General features: G+C 43.0%; 1 protein-coding gene across 1 annotated transcript in view; it reads right to left on the bottom strand.

Annotated features, from left to right (window-relative positions):
- Positions 1–12,400: 12,400 nt before the first annotated feature.
- The window catches only part of ACTR2 (actin related protein 2), a 115,716-nt gene continuing 107,845 nt past the window's right edge, over positions 12,401–20,271 (bottom strand). Inside the window, exons 8-9 of the mRNA XM_082249378.1 lie at positions 19,057–19,189; positions 12,401–13,345 (exon numbers count right to left, since the gene is read on the bottom strand). Coding sequence (XP_082105504.1) covers positions 13,175–13,345; positions 19,057–19,189 — 304 coding nt within the window. The 3' untranslated portion in view covers positions 12,401–13,174. The remainder of the gene's footprint in view (positions 13,346–19,056; positions 19,190–20,271) is intronic.

The raw sequence follows: 20,271 nt of genomic DNA, 5'->3' as shown, positions 1-20,271 counted from the left end.
CCCAAAGTAGTGCAGACTACTTTGAAGTCGTACATATTTGAATAGTACTCATTGGAAATCATGGAGTACGACTTGTCATGCGACTCTGCAGTCCCAAATCGCAGGACGTTTGCAGGTAGACTAGAATTCAGGCTTGGCTTTGGAGGTTGAGGTCTAAGGGGTAACGATATGAACTCTTCTTGGTCTCAAAGTAGACAGCCTTCTTAGACTAGGTCCTAGGCCTTTTCTGCTGGGACAAATTTGTACTCTTGCCTCCTGTGACATCCATAATCAGAATCCCTAGGGCAGCTCTGAAGAGGCATTGTCCCTAGGAGAGCATGTGGAGGGGACACTTTTTGCATGCCTGTCCCGCAGCCCAACACTTTAGCCATGTCCCCTTTATGTTCACAGACAGGGAACTCATACAGGAAATGAGACAAGGAGATGGCTAACATCCCAACTATGCTGTTCTTCAAGGTTGCAGGCAGGAGCTCCAAATACTCTATAAATAAGGGATCGACTCCCACAGTGACCTGATCACTTCTGGTGGCCTTAACTTGGCTATACACTGCAAATTTCGGCTGGTTTCTCAGTGTGTGACCCAGCCATCTCCGGTTGATCTCAAAGTTGATCCTTCAATTTACTTTTGTTAAAGGAGTGCGCTGGAACATTTGTAGCAAGTGAGCAGACTTCCGTACTTTAGAGGAGAGGGCAAACTTTCATCTGTGTCAGACAGCTCAAGGTGCATACTGCAAGAAGCACCAATGGTTAGTGTAGCATGAGCTAGAAGCATCTGGGACAGTGGGACTGTTCCCCACGTGTCTAGGATCTGGTACGTTGCAGCATAAGGTGGGGGGGCAGTGTAGCTCTGGGTCTAAAGGTAGGTCTTGCATACCCACAAACCCAGCTGCTGGGTAGCAGGAGAGGGTCAGGTAGACCAGTAACAGAAATGCTAGGAGAGTTCCACATACCACTTCCAGTCAGGTGCAGCAGCAGTATGGTGCTTCCTCAACACTAAATGGGGGGAAAGTGTGCAACACATGTGACACTTCACTCAGCAGATGATGTCAGGGATCATCCCCTCAGCGCTAACCAGGCAATTTTTTAAAACCAAGTCCAATGGTCATAGTAACGAAATAGCTGCCAATGCTCAGGCGATTACCAAAGTGAGTCTTCAGAGAGATGGTCTGTTATCTCCTCCAGGGGACTTTTTCCTTCTTAAACAGTAGTCAAAGAGTCACTCTTGGAAGATTTCCACTAATTTCCTAGAACTACACTGTTTTGTGTTTCTAATCACGGTTTGTTCTGCTAGCAATGATCCCTAGCACACAGTGGGTGAATCTTCCTAGCAGGGACAAACTCTAGAATAATAACCTAATAATAACTTAACTAGAGTTCTAACCTTTCCCTCTTCTTTCTTTAAGGTAAAGAGCTCAATAACCATAGTAGGGGCCACTTTCCATCCGGACCACTTTTTCCCCACAACCACCACTTGCTTCCCCCTACTTACCGTCCCAATAATATGTATGGAAAAAGACATCTGTTTTCTTATCTCAGCATACCATGTATGCAAAGGACATTTGAAGACTGATAATGGATTTGCTGCAGAAAGGCCGTTGAGGCTGAGCTTATGCAAGTTAAGATCATTTGTACCCGATGTTTAGCATTCATACATCCATTATGTGTTCCCATCACGGTTTAGCTCAGTAAAGCTGGCACTGCATGCTCTCAAATGGCAAACCACCAGGTTAAAAGAAAACAGGTTTGAGACCTGCTCTCCCAAGTCTGCTGCAGTTACCAGTCCAGCCAAGCAGATATTATAAACAGGCACACAATGTTTTATTATTGACAAAAACAGCACCGGCTGCAGTAACCAGTATTGTACTAGTTACCTACAATGAGGACCTACTGGACCTTTCGAACACTGAGTGGAGATTAGCCATCACCTGCACTAAGGCCCCATTCACACTTGTGTAACTTGACATGTGACTTTGTACCCCAAAGTGGGATGATAGGTCACACCCCGTGTTTCCCAATGAGTACCGTTCATATCTGTGTGACTTAAAGGAGTTCCCGCGCTACTTTGGTACAACTTTCAAGCTACTTGAGGGCCATAGACTTCAATATAAACCCTCAAAAGTCGCACCTGCATAATATAAATGCGACTTTGTAGAGCAAAAACAATCACATTGCCCCAATAGAAAATGCATGATTTTTAAGTTACACAAGTGTCATTGGACCCTTAGATCTCTACTTCTAAAAATGCTGGTTGTCTGACTATCATAACAACCCTAAGGTTTAGAATGCATAACAGGAGCTCTAACCCAAGAATGATTTTCATAGCTCTTTGCTTGTTTCAGGCCAGTAGTACTGAAGCCGAAGATAGCCAGGGAACCAGCCTTTTACAAAAAAAAAAGCAGCAAAGAAAGCTTCAATTTAGGAATAAACCAAAAGCCCTTGATGGGCAAAATGCATCAAGATTTCTGGTGGGGATAACTGGGGGAAAGCCATGCGACTTAGTGAGAATTCTTGTGTACAATGCCTGTGCCACATTACATAGTAAATAATTATAAATAAGTACTATATTTTCCCTCCAACCAATTATGGAGTTCGCACCTGCCGATTCTCCACACATATCTCAATCACTGTGCAAGACCGTGTATGCTACTGCACCATCCCCGCAGGCATTGCCCAGTAACAGCAATAGGGAATGAGAGGTACTACACCGCCTGTGTATATCAGCAACACACATGTGAAAGGCATACTCGGTTGTAGTGCAGGGAGATCACAGCTATACACTCAGCAGCAGAGGTTTCAGAGACACTGGAATGGTATAGTACTCAAAGGGAGCATCCGTGCAGATTAACATTTTTGAGGTTCCAAATCAGTAGTCCAATTGTAAATGACATCTGCAATCATGAACTGCTGATCCATATGGACGGAGTGCCGTGCAGCATCCTGGGAATTCCCTTATACATAGCTATTTAAATGATACTAGCCAGACTGACACTCCCAATTGCATCAGTGTTCCCCAGTCTCAGTTTATCTCCCCAGACCATTCCCCCTCCCTACTATCCATAGCTCGAGCTACCAGGGGCCCACACGAAACTGTCCATTTTGGTAGATATGGATACAGCGTTGACCGTGGAAATTCCTCTGCGTATCTTACACACCTGGCGCTCGGACGGTTTGTTTTTTTTTTACTTATGTTGTATCGGGTCTTGTTTTTTATTTGTTAGCATGGTAACATGCACTAGCAGATGTGGTTCTGGTAATTCCTATCCGGAGTAACATTTTATTCAGATATCTATTGTGATTAATAATTTTTTTTTTTTTTTTTTTTACACATATATCCCATTGCTATTAATTTGACAACAAAATAGCCTCTTTGTTGCTGTGTGGAAACGGGTACTTTTTTCTTACATGGGAAATAGCAGCTTTATTTTTTATTTTTTTTATTGCTCTAGATACAGGATTTTATTTAAAATAAAGCAGTCATGAGAAATTTATGGAGGTCAATGCGGACTTCCTTCTGAAAATGCTAGTTGCCTGGTTGTGCACTCCATCCTCTTAAATCTTAAAGTCCCAGAACAAGGATAGTGTTTGTGAGTGTAGGGCTGGCCATTCTTTCAAAAATCTTATCTAAGAATTTTCGTTGAAATTTCGCACCATTAGGGGGCTGCAGCAACATTTATTTTTCATGCGGTCATCGAATTTGAGTGATCAGGCATATTGCAAATTGTTGGAAAAAACAAACGATTTTCCAATTAATGATGGGAGAATCGTGTGAAAACAATAATCGAAAAAGAAATGCGTATGATTGCAAGAAAAGAGAATGCCCGGAAAGAAGATTTCCAGCCATGAAGATTCTTTACTGTAGCAACAGGAGGTGAAATTGAAGGCTTGGGTTGTCAAATCACAAAACTTCTCATTTTTAAAAGAATATTCTCTCAAAATTCATCCCATGTATGGCCAGCCTAAGTGTTAGAATTTATTTCTATACTCGTTCCAAGTGAGGGACTCACTATTCATTAAAGTGTCATTCAACCCACATCATTGGAAACTACCAGTAAAATCGTGTATTACTTGCTGTTCATACTCAATCACCATGGGTTTTGTTTCCTATATTCTGCAATAAACCTGGTTGATCCCACTGGAGCCTGGGATTGTGTAGACCAGTCAGTTAGATCTACTGAGAATGCTCCAGTTTTTAGTTCATAGATCTATACACACAGTGTATATTTACACATCAAAAAATCCATAGCAGCCCAATGACCTTTGATCATGTCCATGTTGTTCAGGTAGATCTTCATCTAACCAGGGCTGCCTACACCTAAAATAGGGAATGGTTAAAATCACAAATCAATCCTTTTTATTTGGCTGCCATTTATATCCCAAAGGGAAGATTTTTTTATCTGTCCAAGACAACTTTGGCAAGTCTCTAAAGCAAGGAAAGTCTTCCCTAAAGGTAGATATCACTGGAACAAGCATCCACACTGGACGATCTCCCTCAAAGTCCTGTTCCAGTGACAACTCAAAATTCAGGTGATTTACACCTCCACAACACTTATCCTTAAAAATTCTATTTAACCACTTGCCAACCACCCCACGCAGATTTACTGCAACAGGGCAGCTCGGCTGTGCATAATTACGTAGATCTAAGTGATTATGTACACGTGCATTCAGCGGCGCTCCCGCTGTGATTAGACACAGCGGGAGCGGGTTCGATCGCTGCCAGCACCCCGTGATCTTCGGCGAGAATGACAGAAGAGCCGCCTGCCTTTGTAAACAAAGCAGGCAGATTTTCTGTCAGAGAGGCAGGGAAATATCATGCGATTCAGATAAGCTGAATCACCAATCTTTATTTGCCTCTGTCCAACCCATCCCCCCAACACAGTAAGCACAAAAGGGAACACATTTAAACCCTTGTTCGCCCTAGTGTTAACTCCTTCCCTGCCAGTGTCATTTATATAGTAACAGTGCATATTCTTTAGCACTGATTACTGTATTGTCACTGGTCCCCAAAAAATGTCAGTTAGGTGTCCAATCTGTCCACCGCAATGTCGCAGTCCCGATAAAAATCGCTGATTGCCACCATTACTAGTAAATAATTAATTAAAAAGTCCATAAATCTATCGCATAGTTTGTAAACCCAATAACTTTGGTGCAAACCGATATACCCTTTTGGGATTTTTTTTTTGTAACCAAAATATGTAGAAGAATACAAATTGGCCTAAAATGATAAAAAAGTTAGATTTAATTTTTTTTTTATTGGGAATGCTTTATAGCAGAAAGTAAAGAAATTGTGTTTTTCAAAATTGTATTTTTTTTTTTGTTTATAGCACACAATCTAAAAACCGCAGAGGTGATCAAATACCACCAAAAGAAAGCTCTATTTGTGGGGGGAAAAGGGACATCAATTGTATTTGGGTACGGCGTCGCACAACCATACAATTGTCAGTTAACGCAACGTAGTGCCAAATCACAAAAAATGGTCTGGTCATTCCGGAGCTGAAGTGGTTAAAGCAAAAAAGGCACACACCAGGACACAACCTAAAAAGAGCAGCGCTTGTAACAACTGACAGCTCCAGTACATGGCCTTGGACAAAGTGTCACTACAGCAAGAAATAACTATTGATGAGATTCACACAAGCTATTCAAAGCAAAATTCAGCCCTCACCTTAACCACTTAAGCCCCGGAGGATTTGGCTGCTAAAGGACCAGGGGTTTTTTTGCGATTTTTTACTGCGTGACTTTAACGGACAATTGCGCGGTCGTGCGACGCTGTACCTAAACGAATTTGACGCCCTTTTTTTCCCACAAACAGAGCTTTCTTTTGGTGGTATTTGATCACCTGTGCGATTTTTTGATCACGCGCTATAAACAAAAAAAGAGCATAAATTTTGCAAAAATAACAATATTTTTCACATTTTTTTATATGAAATTCCCCAAAAAAAAAGTAAAAATCAAAATTTAACATTTTTCGGCCAATTTGTTTTATGCTACCTATGTTTGGTAAAAAAAAAAAATCGCAAAAAGCGTATTTTGATTGGTTTGCGCAAAAGTTATCGCGTTTACTAACAAAGGGAAAGATTTTTGTCATTTTTGGTGTTTTTTTTTTTAACGCGTAATGGCGGCGATCTGCGATTTTTTTTTCGGTACTGCGACATTGCGGCGGACAGATCGGACCCTTGACTGACATTTTTGACACTTTTGGGGGTACCAGTGACATTACTGCAGTAATCAGTGCTATACATATGCACTGTTACTGCAAAAATGACACTGGCAGGGAAGGGGTTAACTTTATTGGACAGGGAGGGGTTAAGTGTGTCCTAGGGGCGTGATTCTAACTGTGTAGGGACATTCCTATTGGTGTAAAAGCAAAGATCAACCGTTCTACATAGTAGAATGGACAGATCTTCACTTTTACACAGGGAGAACTGACAGGCAGCTTGTTTACACAAGCTGCTCTGTCTTTCTCCCTTCACAGGAGCGATCGCAGTGTGACTGGCGGACATCGAGTCCGCCGGTCACACGCACTGACTTGTCTGTTAACGAGCCGCGGCGGGCGCGCGCCCGCCCGCGATAGGCTCGCAAGTCAGTGACAGGCGAGTGACGTACCGATACGTCACTCTGCCTGGCCGGGGCTGACCGCCGCAGTATATAGTCGTGCGGCGGTCGGCAACCGGTTAAAGTGCAAATAGCTTGGTAAGTTGGCTTTTCTTCTGATGGAAAACTTCACTATTTGTTGGGGTTGAGTAATGGCTACTACTCGCTGTTTCACACCACCACCAAGAGGAGAGGAAGAGATCAAATATTTAGTGCTTTAATTTTCTCAAATACTAGACTGATTTCTAGACAATCATTGAACCATAGTGCACAGACATTCAAACGTAAGCCTTGCGAAGGGCGCGTGCATGGCTTTACAGTGGTACCCTACAAAATCCAGAAACGAAAATAAAATCAGCACACCAAGTAGAAGATTCTGAAGTTGGATTTACTTAAGTCCCATATAAGCCAAAAAGTTACACCAATCTTATGTCTCGGTCTCTCAGAATGTTGGTGTAACTTTTATTTTTTTGCAAATATGGGACTGGTGAAGCAGGATTTACTGATGTCTAGGTGATTGTTTAATTTAAGACTTTAAAAAAAAAAAAAAAAAACCTTTAATTCATTAAGTTGAAAAGCATTGTTTGTGAAGCAGCCCCCCCTCATACTTACCTAAGCCCCCTCTCGATGCAGCGATGTCCACGAACACCTTGGCAATCCAGGAACACCTCTCCCTCCTAACTGGCCAAGACACAGCAGTGGCACCATTGGCTCCCGCTACTGTCAATCCAACTCAGCAAATGAGAGGGGCGGGGCCAAACCCCAGCACCATGTCTGAATGGATACATGGAGCTGCGGCTTGGCTCAGGTGCCCCTATAGCAAAAAAACAACAACATAAGCAACAAGTTTGTTATTTTCATAGAAAAAAAAAAAACAGACTTTGAAAATCACTTCTCTGGGCAAATATAACACAAAACAATGCAATCATGTTCTCATTAAAAATATAGAATGCATTTTATTTGCAACTAAATACCCAATTTTGACTTTGTAAAAGTTATTTAATCCCTTGCACAGTGGCTCCAACACTGGGTGTGGTAAGAGCAAAGAGGGCCAACCAGGTGTGCTGTAATACATATAAGCTGCCAGGGAACATTCTGGAACTAGTAATGCCTTCACTGTCCAACCAGGCTAGGGGCAGTGAAATGAGCATCTGTATTGCTTAAAATGCAAGTTCACCTTTACAGAAAATCTGTATGGTAACCTTACACTGGACCTCCTCCCCATCCATCCAACACTCCCCCCCCCCCCCCCCCCCACCATTCCCACTGATCTGTAGTCCTGCAATTCTGCTCTGTCAGGGACTGAAACATCACTTCAACGGTCCAGGGATTTGAAATCTTCCTTGATTTCTCTCCTCCCTGACGGGATGGGTTAGACAGATTCCGATTGGTCAGTGCGGACCAATTAGAAATGCCTCTTGTCCGTACATGCTGAGAGGTATGGCAAGGAGATGAAAAAAATCATAAAAAATCGTTCTTGCCAAACCAATCTATTAACCTTCTACGATGAAGTGAGCTGCCACCTAGGATAAAGGTAAGCCTGTGGATGTGGTGTATCTGGACTTTGCAAAGGCCTTTGGCACCGTTCCCCACAAATTCTTACTGTACAAACTAAGGAATGTAGGTATGGACCATAAGGTGAGTACCTGGATAGAGAACTGGCTCCAGGGGAGAGTCCAGAGGGTGGTGATAAATGGGGAGTACTCGGATTGGGCGGGTGTGGAAAGTGGGGTCCCCCAAGGTTCTGTCCTGGGACCAATCCGGTTTAATTTATTCATAAATGATCTAGAGGAGGTGATATCTAGTACAATACTAAACTAAGCATGCCAATATCTTCTATGCAGGATGTGGAAACCTTACAAGCGGACCTGAACAAAATAATGGGGTGGGCAACTACATGGCAGATGAGGTTTAATGTTGAAAAATGTAAAGTAATGCACTTGGGCGTCAGAAACACGAAAGCAAGCTACTCAGCACTGGGGGAGGGGGAACCTCTGGGTGAGTCTAGGATGGAAAAGGACCTGGGGGTAATGGTGAAACACAGGCTTGGCTGTGGCATGCAATGACTAGCCGCAGCAAGCAAAGCCAACAGAATACTGGGATGTATAAAAAAGGGGATTTACTCCAGAAATAGAGATTATTCTCCCACTCTACAAGACACTGGTCTGGCCACATCTGGAGTATGCTGTCCAGTTCTGGGCACAGGTCCTCAGGAAAGACGTGCTGGAACTGGAGAGAGTCCAGAGAATGGCAACAAAAATAATTAGGGGAATGGAGGGCATCGGCTATGAGGAAAGACTACAAGCACTGAACGTATTCTCTCTGGAGAAGAGCCGATTGAGGGGGGATACGATATCAATGTACAAATACTGTACTGGTGACCCTAGCATGAGGAACAAACTTTTTAGAGAAAGGGAATACAATAAGACGTGCCCACTCACTAAAACTAGAGGAAAAACGGTTTAACCTCAAAATACATAAGGGGTTCTTAACTGTCAGAGCAGTAAGGATGCGGAATTCTCTTCCAAAAGCAGTCGTATCAGCAGGGATCATCGATCGTTTCAAAAAACTATTCGATGGGCACATTAAAGACCACAACATACAGGGGTATTCAATGTACAGTTAACAGCAAAAACACACACACACACACATCATAGGTTGAACTGGATGGACTGATGTCTTTTTTCAACCTCACAAACTATGCAACTATATGTAACTATGAGATTAAGCCAAGGTATTTCAAATCCCTTGACCAGTGAAAAGGCATTCCGGTCCCAGAGTGCAGGATTGCAGGACCGGGGGAATGGAGAGGGGGTCCAGTGTAAGGTCAACTTACAGATTCTCTGTAAAGGTGAACTTACACTTTAAATGCAGGAAAAAAATAAAGTCACCATCCTGGCTCTATTGTCTGGTAGAGGTGTGTACACACTATATTGCAAAAACTTTGTGGACACTTGACCATTACATATTAGAAGGCCATAAGTATTTGGACAACTATCCAACTTATTGTATTCAGGCTTTCCAGTGAAGGGCACTGTTAAAGCTGAACACCAAGATAAGCAAATATTGTTTAAATACAAGGAACATGTATATTTACATGAATCTTCTTGTGCTTGGTTTATTTCTTCCAGATACCTGCAGTAGTTCAGAGTAATAACTTGCCTTTGTGCAAGAGCTGTAATAAATACCAGTCACTGATGCCCTCTCTCTTTGTGCAGGGTGACTGGTTTCCACCCTTTACTGTAGTTTCTAAAGCCAGCCTGTAGTGGATGGAGCCTGCTGGGCCCCCTCCCACAGCTTTACTCTTTACAGTCTAGTGATTAAGTCACAGCTACATTTGAAAGGTAATACTTGTGTTTCCAAAGGCATTTGGTGCTCTCAAAGTGGCCACTGAGAAATACCTTTAAAGAAGAAGTAGGGTCAAAGCTCTTTTTAACCGTTTGTGGAAGGTCCTTTTCTGTTCTAGCATGAATGTGACTCAACAGCACAACGACAGCTCCAAAAACACATGGTGTGATCAATTTGTTGTGGAGGAACTTGAGTGGCTTGCACATAGCACAGACTTAATCAGTATCCCAGTTCACTACAATGGTGTTTAGGAGCCAGATCTTCTGTCCCCTGATCAGTTCCTGACCTTACATATACTCTTAAAAGGTTAAATAGCCACAAATTCCCACAGAGACTCTGCTAAACATTGTGGAAAGCCTTCAAAGAAGAGTAAAGGCTGTTATAGCCGCAAAGTGGGAGCCAAGTCTACACCAATAGCCACATGGTTTTGGAATGGGATGTACAAGCTTATATAGATGTGATGGCCAGTTGTCCACACATTTTGGGCCATGTAATGGGGCCAATTTACTAAAATTGGAGTGCAAAATCTGGTGCAGCTCTGCATTTAAACCAATCAATCTTCCATTTTTTTTTTTTGTCAAAGCTTAATTGAACAAGCTGACATTAGAAGCAGATTGGCTACCAAGCACAGCTGCACCAGATTTTGCACTCTCCAGTTTTGGTAAAACAGCCCCAATGTGCATCAGGACTGGACAGAAATACTAATCCATCTGCAGGTAAATCTGCTCTAATATATGTATTTAAATGGTATAATTAGCAATTTGCCTGGAGTTACAAACCTTAAACTACATTAGCAGACCGGTAAGCACAGTTATATTTATAGTTTTTGAAGAGAAAACCACCAAAGACAACTAACTCCAATAAAGAAGAAAATGTTTTGGGTATCTCAAACTGTCCACAGGTAACAGAGGGTGAGGTTAAGAAGAGTTCACCCCCCACTACACTAAGTGCACAACAGATGAACACTGTGTTAATCGCTTTAAATCGACATCAAGACGAAATGCCAGAAAGCAAGAGCCAGTTGTTTCCAAACTCAGAAAGATGACAAAGGAGCTCAGGTAGAATGACCAATTTATTCCAAATTAGTTTAAAAATTACCTTAAAATGTCATGACATAGAAATTATGGAATAAAAACAGAAAAACCACCTAGATGAAAAAATTATTGGCCCTGATTTCTGAAAGGTATGCGTGTATATGTGGGAACGTTAGAAATATTTATACCAGCCATGCGTTCCATACACTTTTAGTAAATAAAACATTCCAACTGTCATGGTCCTAAAAGCAAGGCTGGGGAGGGTGTACGTGATATTTGATAGATCAGAGCAGATAGGTTGCTGCCTAAATACATACCGGTACCATTCCAGCATGACTAGCAGGAATTAAAGGAATATAAATGTGCTATAAACTTTAACACTCTGATTTTGTGCAATTTTAAGACCAAGAATTCACCCTAATAGATATTTCAATTACAGATGTACTGTAGTTCACTTGTTTAAACAACCAACTGGATTCCTACCCTATCCCAAACTTTGAGGATTCCATGTTACAAGAAAATTTCACATCTTGGCCACATCATACCATGGAGTCCTGCTTCTCCTACTCTATTCTCCATAGATTAATATGGTTGAAGAAACAGGGAGGGAAACCCCCATCCTAATGGTTGCAGCAGGTGGGACTGGGAACTTTGGGAAAGCTGCTGCTGGTCAACAATGAAATCCCAGTTTCAGGCACAGTGACCCTTGCAAGTGTTAATCATATTGCAATTTTCATCTTCAAGATAAGTTCTCTCAAACCTATGCAAGCTCTACCTTGATAGAAATGTGCTAAATGATCAAATGACTGACTGTGAGAGCTGTTTGTCAGCAAGTCAGTCAAAGAACAATAACAGAGATGGTTGCTGCCACAAAGGAACAGGAATTTGCTCAACTAATCAATCCAATCCTCAAGGGACAATCTGCACCCGTTTTGAGAGAAACTAGCTAAAAAATACTACAGTTAAATGGATAAAATCCCCTTCAATCTTATTGCTCAACTTTGATCATATTTGTCTTTTGTGCTCCAGATTTCAAAGAAACAAATGCTCAGTAGCAAAATTAATGAAACTAGATATTACAGAAAAGCACAAACCACCATAAAAAAAAAAAAAATTAAAAATAAATTCTACTGTATCACTTAGTAACACCTATACAGAAACACTCTGTAACAGCCCATCTTCCTCTGCGTAGACCTGCACAGAATAAACTGACAGAATGCTGTACATTCTATGGCAAACAATTGATCTTTAGAAACAGTGTAACACTGTGCTCTGGTACTCCTCATACGCAACTAATAAATTCTCATTTTCTTATTGGAAACATCCAAGTCAAAAGAAAAGTTCATTGGCACTGGCAAATAGGCATTTTAGTCACTGTGCTCCCTAAAAACAAAAGATTTCGGGGTAAAATAAAGACAAGCAAACAAGAGTTTTTATCTTTACAGATACAATTCTCTATATTTAGAAATTATCAAATTATCACATACATGTTTTAACTTTAAATCTGTTTCTGGGAATGAACTGGCAGCTGACCTCATCGCCTGGACAAGTGCTTTCGTTAAGCCACAGTGTAAAGGAGGAAAAAGGGGGGGGGGGGGAACCTCTATCCAATACACGTTACAATGCATGGAAATGTACCATAAACATATCCAAACTTAAAACTAAAGAGATAAAAACAAATGATACAGGTGGATTGGCAATGTGGGTTCCAAGTGGAGTTGGAAATATAAAAAAAAAACAAAACACTTTTATTATGTTGCAGAAATGAGGGTCAATGGGGAACCGCAGAGCAGACTGCAAAGTTACCCTTCCGCAGGATATACTTCTATTTCATGGAACCGTTTAATGGAAAGGCAGCCAAACCACCCAGAGAAAGCAGAAGATAAAGCCAGCAGCCTTTAAGCAGCATACTATTTGAAAAAGCCTACTGTGCAACAGAGAATGGAGCAGAAAGTTCTGTAGCTGAAGCTTTGTGTTTGTAAAGAAAATGGGCAAATGAAAGTCTAATTTAGCCACGTTAAACATTGAACAAAGCTCCCCCTCCCCAAGAAACTGGGACAAAATTAAAAAAAAAAAAATCTGACCAAATAGGCCAGAAGGGCACAGACAGGCCTTCCCAAGTCATGTAGCTGAATGAGTTCAGAGATTGGCAATAGAGGAAATAAGGAAAGCTTTAGAGAAGCAATTGGAACTGGCAGTGGAGTTTATCGGACAGTCACACCGAGCTTCTCCAGCACACGCACACCCTTCTCTTGGTACTCCTGCCGGGTCATCCAGAAGTTGTCTTTGTCTTTCATGATGTCTGCTAAAACAGCTCCCCCTAGGAATACCATGTGCTTACGACGAGGAGGATCTTCTATGCGAATCTTGAATTTCTGAAATGACAGGGGATATAATAAGAATAAATGTCTTAAAAGTAAATCAGCGCAAGCGCATTAGGATCTGGCACATTGAGCGTGGTGGTAGATAGCCTTGGATAGACTGTCAGGAACCGGGCAGCTAGGTTGAACGTCCACAGCTCCCCCCTCCCGTCAAGATCTTGAGGTGGTTTTAGGAGTGCAGCCGCAGTGAAATGCTTATGCTCTATCTTCACACAATGGAAGTTTGACCATTGCAGTGTTTTTAACTTACCTACCATATTAAAGACAAATTACACAAGGGCAGCTTTGCCTTCTCTTGTGTTTGTCTAGATGTGTTCTTGCCACCCAGAGGATCCATAGAAAGCAGCAGCACCCTTTGACTTGTCTAATTATCAATAACCAGCTGGAGGGCTTGAACTAAACAGTTGATCAGTGCAACATATATGTATACTGGCGCAAGTGAAACAAAAAGGAAGCCAGCGGTTTCTACCTTAGACAATATAAGATTCTCTACAGTTGATCAGCGCACCTGCTATTTTTTTTCTTTTGTTTTTTTTGTCCACTACAGTAAAACCCTCTAAACTACCAGCAAAAAAAAAAAAAAAAAAAACGCATTCAGTGAAAAATTTTATTTTTCTGTTAATGTATTTTTCTATATGTGCAGGAGACAAATTTTAGACACAAGCAAACACCAAACCATAAACAGAAAGATGTGCTCCATCTAGTGGTGAAATTCTGTATTGATACATTTCTGCCTTACAAAAGGGCTTGTGTATAGATAGGGTGTGGTGCTGTGTTAGTAGGCATGATTCGTTTGCAAATAGTGAACATAAATTTAGTCCAAGAATGTCAGATTATGCATATTAGCAGTGACGTGGCTGGGTAATGAAATTGTAGCATATTTACAACATGATTAGTTACAAATTACAACTATATGAGATGTAACAGCCTATTCATAAGGTATCCAGTTACAGTGGGTATAGAAAAGAATCACCCTCTTTAAAATTATCACATTTTGTTGCTTTGCACCCTGAAATAAACAGACACAGTTCTGTTATCCAGCTGTATTTACTTAGAACATCCAAGTGAAAGATAAAACACCAACATATCAGAATTTTTTTTTCTCTAATCGCTCGAGATGCAGCTCCTTCTCTTTATGACTCATAGGGTTATTGCTCCTCCTAGTAATAGGCACTAGGCAGGAGACAACTTAACCACATCTATGGGGGCTGTCCCTGCAGGCATAACCCCTTAGACTCTGCTATCAGTTTGTTCTGCCTAGTGTTAGGAATAGGACCTAGCTCCCTGCTGGGACTTCGGCCCTAGCTGTAACAGGGAAAGTTTGTGATTTTTTTTTTCTTTCTCTAAACTAGCTAGTTCCTGAGGACCAAGATCCAGAGGAACTAAAAGCAACAGCCGGCTACGGTTTTGCACTGGATAATCTAGATCCTTAAGGTCTCCCAGCCTGGCCAACGAGCGTGAGCAGGTTATAGTCCAGAACTAGGCCTTTCCACGCAGTACCCCGATGGATGGGGACAAGCCTGCGAGTGGACAGTCTTGCTGGAACGCATTTATCTGGAATGCCCTGAGTCGCAGCTTCCCCTTGGCTGACAGCACCCCCCATCCCAGGTAGGAGGTGATCTGTTTTGGAGTAGCACCCACCTGATACTGTTGGCATGGTGAGTAAAATTGTCCCCCCAAACACCCTTTGCGGTCGCAGGGTGGGCATGGGCTCCTCACTGGAATTATCGGACCTTAGAGGCTCCCTCGGTTCCCTGGCACCCCGGAGGACTAATCTGGTGTACCCCTTAGCATTCCTCTATCCCTAGCAGGTTTTACCATGGGGAGGCGGTAATAATGCCATTTCGCTGTGGTTCATAATCTCTGTGTTCCTATTAGTTTGCATGGGTGGCCATTTTCTATACTTGCCCATTGAGAATGTTTCCTAAGGTCCGTGGGATGGACAGGCATGCGGCATGGCTTGTAATGATAGAGGCAGAGCTTCTTCCTCTTCCTGCGCAGACAGTGTTAGTTTCGTTTTTACACTGTTCAGGCTGGATGCTTCTCTGGTTTTGCAACGTTCCTGGGTTTCCCTGTGGGTTTTTGCCTCCTCTGCTCTGCTATTATTACATAATAATCAGGTATTGTGAATCCGCAGTAATAGCGGTGGACCTGCGTTTTTTCCAAGGTCTTAAAAGGGACATTACACAATTTCTTTTATTTGAGCAATGGAGTCCCAGGATAAAAAATTCACCTGTAGACCCCCCTGGAAGCGACTGTGGGACCCTCCGGTTCACAGTCGCATCCAGAAATTGCTGTTTTTTTTGTTGCAAAGCCTGATGTCAAAAGTGGATTTGGTAATTTCTGGTGCTACCAGCCATAAAACGCCCTCCGCCCTCACCCCCATCGGCAGGGTCTTCAGATTCTGAGACAGATATTGTCGTTGTGGACACAGACTACCTTGAGGGGGGGTCGGTGTCTTCACATTCTGATAGTGAAGAGGACCAGTCGTCACCAGCCACCGCGCGGGAACGCACATTGGTGGAAGCTCTGATGGTTTCTGTGCAGGAAACCCTAAAATTGGCCGATGAACCTACACATCGTCAAGATATGCAGGTGTCTTTTGGCTCCTGCAAATCTAATAAAATCGGGCAAGGTATTCCCTTGTCCAGAATGGTTTCATACTATTGTGGATGAACAATGGAGACGCATTAAGCACATGTTGGTGGTGCCTAAGCGTTTTGCGGAGGCAGTGTCCAATAGGTGAACTGTACAACCGAAAGTGGACTCTCCGGTGGCCAGGTTAAATAAAGCGACTCTGGTACCGGTGGAAGAGTCTCCGACCTTTCCGGACCATGTGGATAGACGGGTGGAATCATTGTCCCGCTATTTACATGTGGTAGCAGGTCACATGTTAAAGGCTACCTTTGTGAATGTTTTAGTAGCACAGACTGCTACTGAATGGGTGAAGTTACTAAAAAGAAACTTTGAAACGGCACGGCTTCCCCCCTGCGGTACTGGAACTAATAGACTAGTTGACCCAAGCTCTGGTGTTCATGTGTAAAACGTTGAACTGACTGTGCTCTGCGACTGAGTACCTGGGAGGACTGGTGAGCATCTTAGCGACTGGCGAGTACCACAGGTTTAGTGCCAGGGGAGATAGAGGTAGTGCAGGTAAGGAATAGCAGGTTGTTACTAATTATCCCCATAGAGTGAGGGTAATAATGTCCGACAGGATTGGGGATGCCACTCAGTGCACTTCTTGCTCCATGTATGCGTTCCTTGATGAACCAATCGAGGGCAAATACTGCTGTGTAAGATGTGTGCGACTTGTTTCTCTGGAAGCCCAGATTCTGGATCTAGAAAACAGTGGCAACACTGCGTAGCATCAACAACCTGGAAAGGAGCTTGGACATTACCCATCAGGCGCTGGCAGGGGCCAGCATAGAGGTGGGAGGCGTAGAGGAGGCGCAGGCATCAGAGGTAGGCAGTTGGGTGACAGTTAGAAAAGGGTAGAGGGAAGAGTGCCAGGGAGGCCAGTCCTGAGTTGGTACACCCTAATAAATTTGCCAAGTTGCAGGTTGAGGGGGATATCAGCTCAGGGGTGGCAGTGCTGGAACAGGCGCCCTCCCCCAGCTGCCAGGGGAGTGGCGGCTCCAGGAAGAAGGGGGGCCGAGACTCAGGAAAGGTTAGACAGTACATGTTGGCATTCATGGTTCCCTCAATGAACTGTAGCTCCCCAGTGCTTGTAGCAATCATGCAGCCCCAGATCGTGACACTCCCACCACCATGATTGACTGTAGGCAAGACACACTTGTCTTTGTACTCCTCACTTGGTTGCCGTCACACACGCTTGACACCATCTGGACCAAATAAGTTTATCTTGGTCACATCAAACCACAGGACATGGTTCCAGTAATCCATGTCCTTGGTCTGCTTGTCTTTAGCAAACTGTTTGTGGACTTTCTTGTGCATCATCCTTGGAAGAGGCTTCCTTCTGGGATGATAGCCATGCAGACCAATTTGATGCAGTGTGTGGCATCTGGTCTAAGCACTGACAGGCTGACCCCTCACCCCTTTATTTATCCATGTCCCAAATATAACCTCTGGATATGACGCTGAGCACATGCACTCAACTTCTTTGGTCAACCATGGCGAGGCCTGTTCTGAGTGGAACCTGTCCTGTTAAACCGCTGTATGGTCTTGGCCACTGTGCTGCAGCTTAGTTTCAGGGTCTTGGCACTCTTCTAGACCTAGGCCATCTTTATGTAGAGCAACAATTCTTTTTTCAGATCCCCTATGAGATATTTGCTATGAGGTGCCATGTTGAACTTCCAGTGATCAGTATGAGAGAGAGCGATAACACCAAATTTAACACACCTGCTCCCCAGTCACACCCGAGACCTTGTAACACTAACGAGTCACATGACACCGGGGAGGGAAAATGGCTAATTGGGCCCAAATTGGACATGTTCACTTAGGGGTGTACTCACTTTTGTTGCCAGCGGTTTAGACATTAATGGCTGTGTGCAGTTATTTTAAGGGGACAGCAAATGTACACAGTTATACAAGCTGTACACTCACTAATTTACATTGTAGCAAAGTGTCATTTCTTCAGAGTTGTCACATGAAAAGATAGAATAACATATTTACAAAAATGTGAGTGGTGTACTCACTTTGTAAGATACTGTGTATATCTATCTATCTATCTATACACACACACACACACACACACACACACACACACACACCCCCCAAAAAGCTGTATTTACCTGTACAGGGATGCATGCACGTGTTCCGTGCATCCCTATGCAGGCAGTCCCATTGATGTCATGAGATGGGATGCAGCAATTGTACGATCACAGCTGCTGCTCCCAATTTGACACCAGTGTGGGTCTGGGTGCAAGTATTTGAGCTCACACGGCTGCGCAATTGGCCGTTACAATAACGCAGTGCCGAATCGCAAAATAGGGCCTGATCAGGAAGGGGGTCAAATCTTCCGGTCTTAAAGTGGTTAAAATTTAAGACAAAGTCTTTTTAATATGCAATCCAAAGGGTATTATTATTATTATGCCAGAACCAAATAATGTCAGATGAGCAAATTCATTAAAGCAGACCTAGGAATAAGGACTCTGGATGCTGATCCCAAAAACATAAGTGATTAAGTTAAACCATTTTTCTGTTACTCTTATTTTGCTTTCCAATGTGTTGTTGGTTTAGGCACTGGTAACATAGCTAAAACCTCACAATTGCCCCCTAGGAAGGCTACATTACCAATGGCATCAACAATGTGTCAAGCTGCTCATATTACTAAAGCCACGGCAACATGTAAATACATAAAAATACCAGATAATATTATGCACATATGTGAGCTCTAGTGCCAACTTGGATCAGCGCTAAAAAGGTAGAAAGGTAGAAAAAGAGGTCAGGCACAGATGACATCGGCTTTGAAGATAGTGGCATGATTTCAAAGGACAGGGGTGCAAAGTTTCGTGAGGAAAAGGGAAGAGAGCAATATATGGAGGCAACTAAAATAGTGTAAAAGTTTTTAGTTTACCCCACTGTTTTATGTAATGAGGATGCTTTCATAGAAGGGATTGGAAGGGGGTAATGTGCTTTAACATAGGGAAGACGAAAAAGACTTGTGGTGTGATTTGTTGCACTATACATTGTTAATAGCTAAACACAACAGTTATGGAAACGTGTCTGATACTTTGAGTTCTTACCGATAGTTTCTCAACATCTCCTTTTAAGACTCGCTCTAAATACAGTTGTTTAAGTTCTCTCTCCAGGCGAGATGGAAGACCTGGATACATTGTAGAGCCTCCAGACAGAACAATGTGCTTATAGAACTCTGGCCTGAAAACAAAAAGATAACCAAGAAATTATATGAGATATAAGAAAATCTAAACAAGAATGTAGCCCAACATTTCAGCCCCATTGAACGTGCACCTCATTATAATCTCATTTCACATAGATGTGAGGCTTGCTCAGACAAGCTCACTGTCTTCATTTTAACAAATCATTTCAAAACAGAAGTTTCTTGAAAAGCCCTCAGAAAAACGGAATTTTTGTAAAATCTTACCTGTAAAATTCCTTTCTCTGAGTCCTCCGACAGTCGCCGCCTCTTCATATTCGTCACATATGGGGTATTAGACTTTGCTCCGAAGGAGTAGCTAGGCAACAGAATATGTTAATAAAGCTTTTAACATATCCAACATATCCCACCCTCAAGGGGTGGTCCCCTCAGTCAATACCCTCCTACTTCCTGCAACCATATCTCAGTTTTAGTGGAATAGCAGTAGATTATACAACCAAACCCCAAAAGAGGGGCGGGGGCGGCGACTGTCGGAGGACTCAGAGAAAGGAATTTTACAGGTAAGATTTTACAAAAATTCAGTTTTCTCTTACGTCCTCCGACAGTCGCCGCCTCTTCATATTCGTCACATATGGGGACGTCCCAAAGCAGTGCAAACATGAGGGGTGGGAAACACATCCGCGCCGAAAGGCAACGCAGTTTCCACATCAAGAAAGGAACCTTACCAAAGGAAGGAAACCAGCTGGGCAACAGCAAAAAACAAGTGCTCAACAGGAGCAACAACCCAGGAAAAGGCAAAAACCAGGGGATACAAAACTTATCCCAACAGCCAGGAGTCCCCAACAAGGGACCCCAGGGAACAGCCGCACTAAGAACCTTGCGGCCAAAGGAAGCATCCGCCGATGCCCGAACATCTACTTTGTAGAATTTTGTGAAAGTGTGCACGGTCGACCAAGTCGCCGCCTTACACACCTGGGCTACAGAAGCCCCATGACGACAGGCCCAAGACGTACTCAGAGATCTAGTAGAGTGCGCCTTCACAGGCACAGGGGGAACCTTCCCCTGCAAGGCATAGGCCTGTTCAATGGTCTGTCTGATCCATTTAGCGATGGTAGAGGCCGAA

This window comes from Pelophylax lessonae (assembly GCF_965119305.1).
Source record: "Pelophylax lessonae genome assembly, chromosome: 3".
Lineage (NCBI taxonomy): Eukaryota > Metazoa > Chordata > Amphibia > Anura > Ranidae > Pelophylax > Pelophylax lessonae.
The sequence above is the reverse complement of the archived record's forward strand: the minus strand, read 5'-3'. Positions and strand labels throughout refer to the sequence as shown.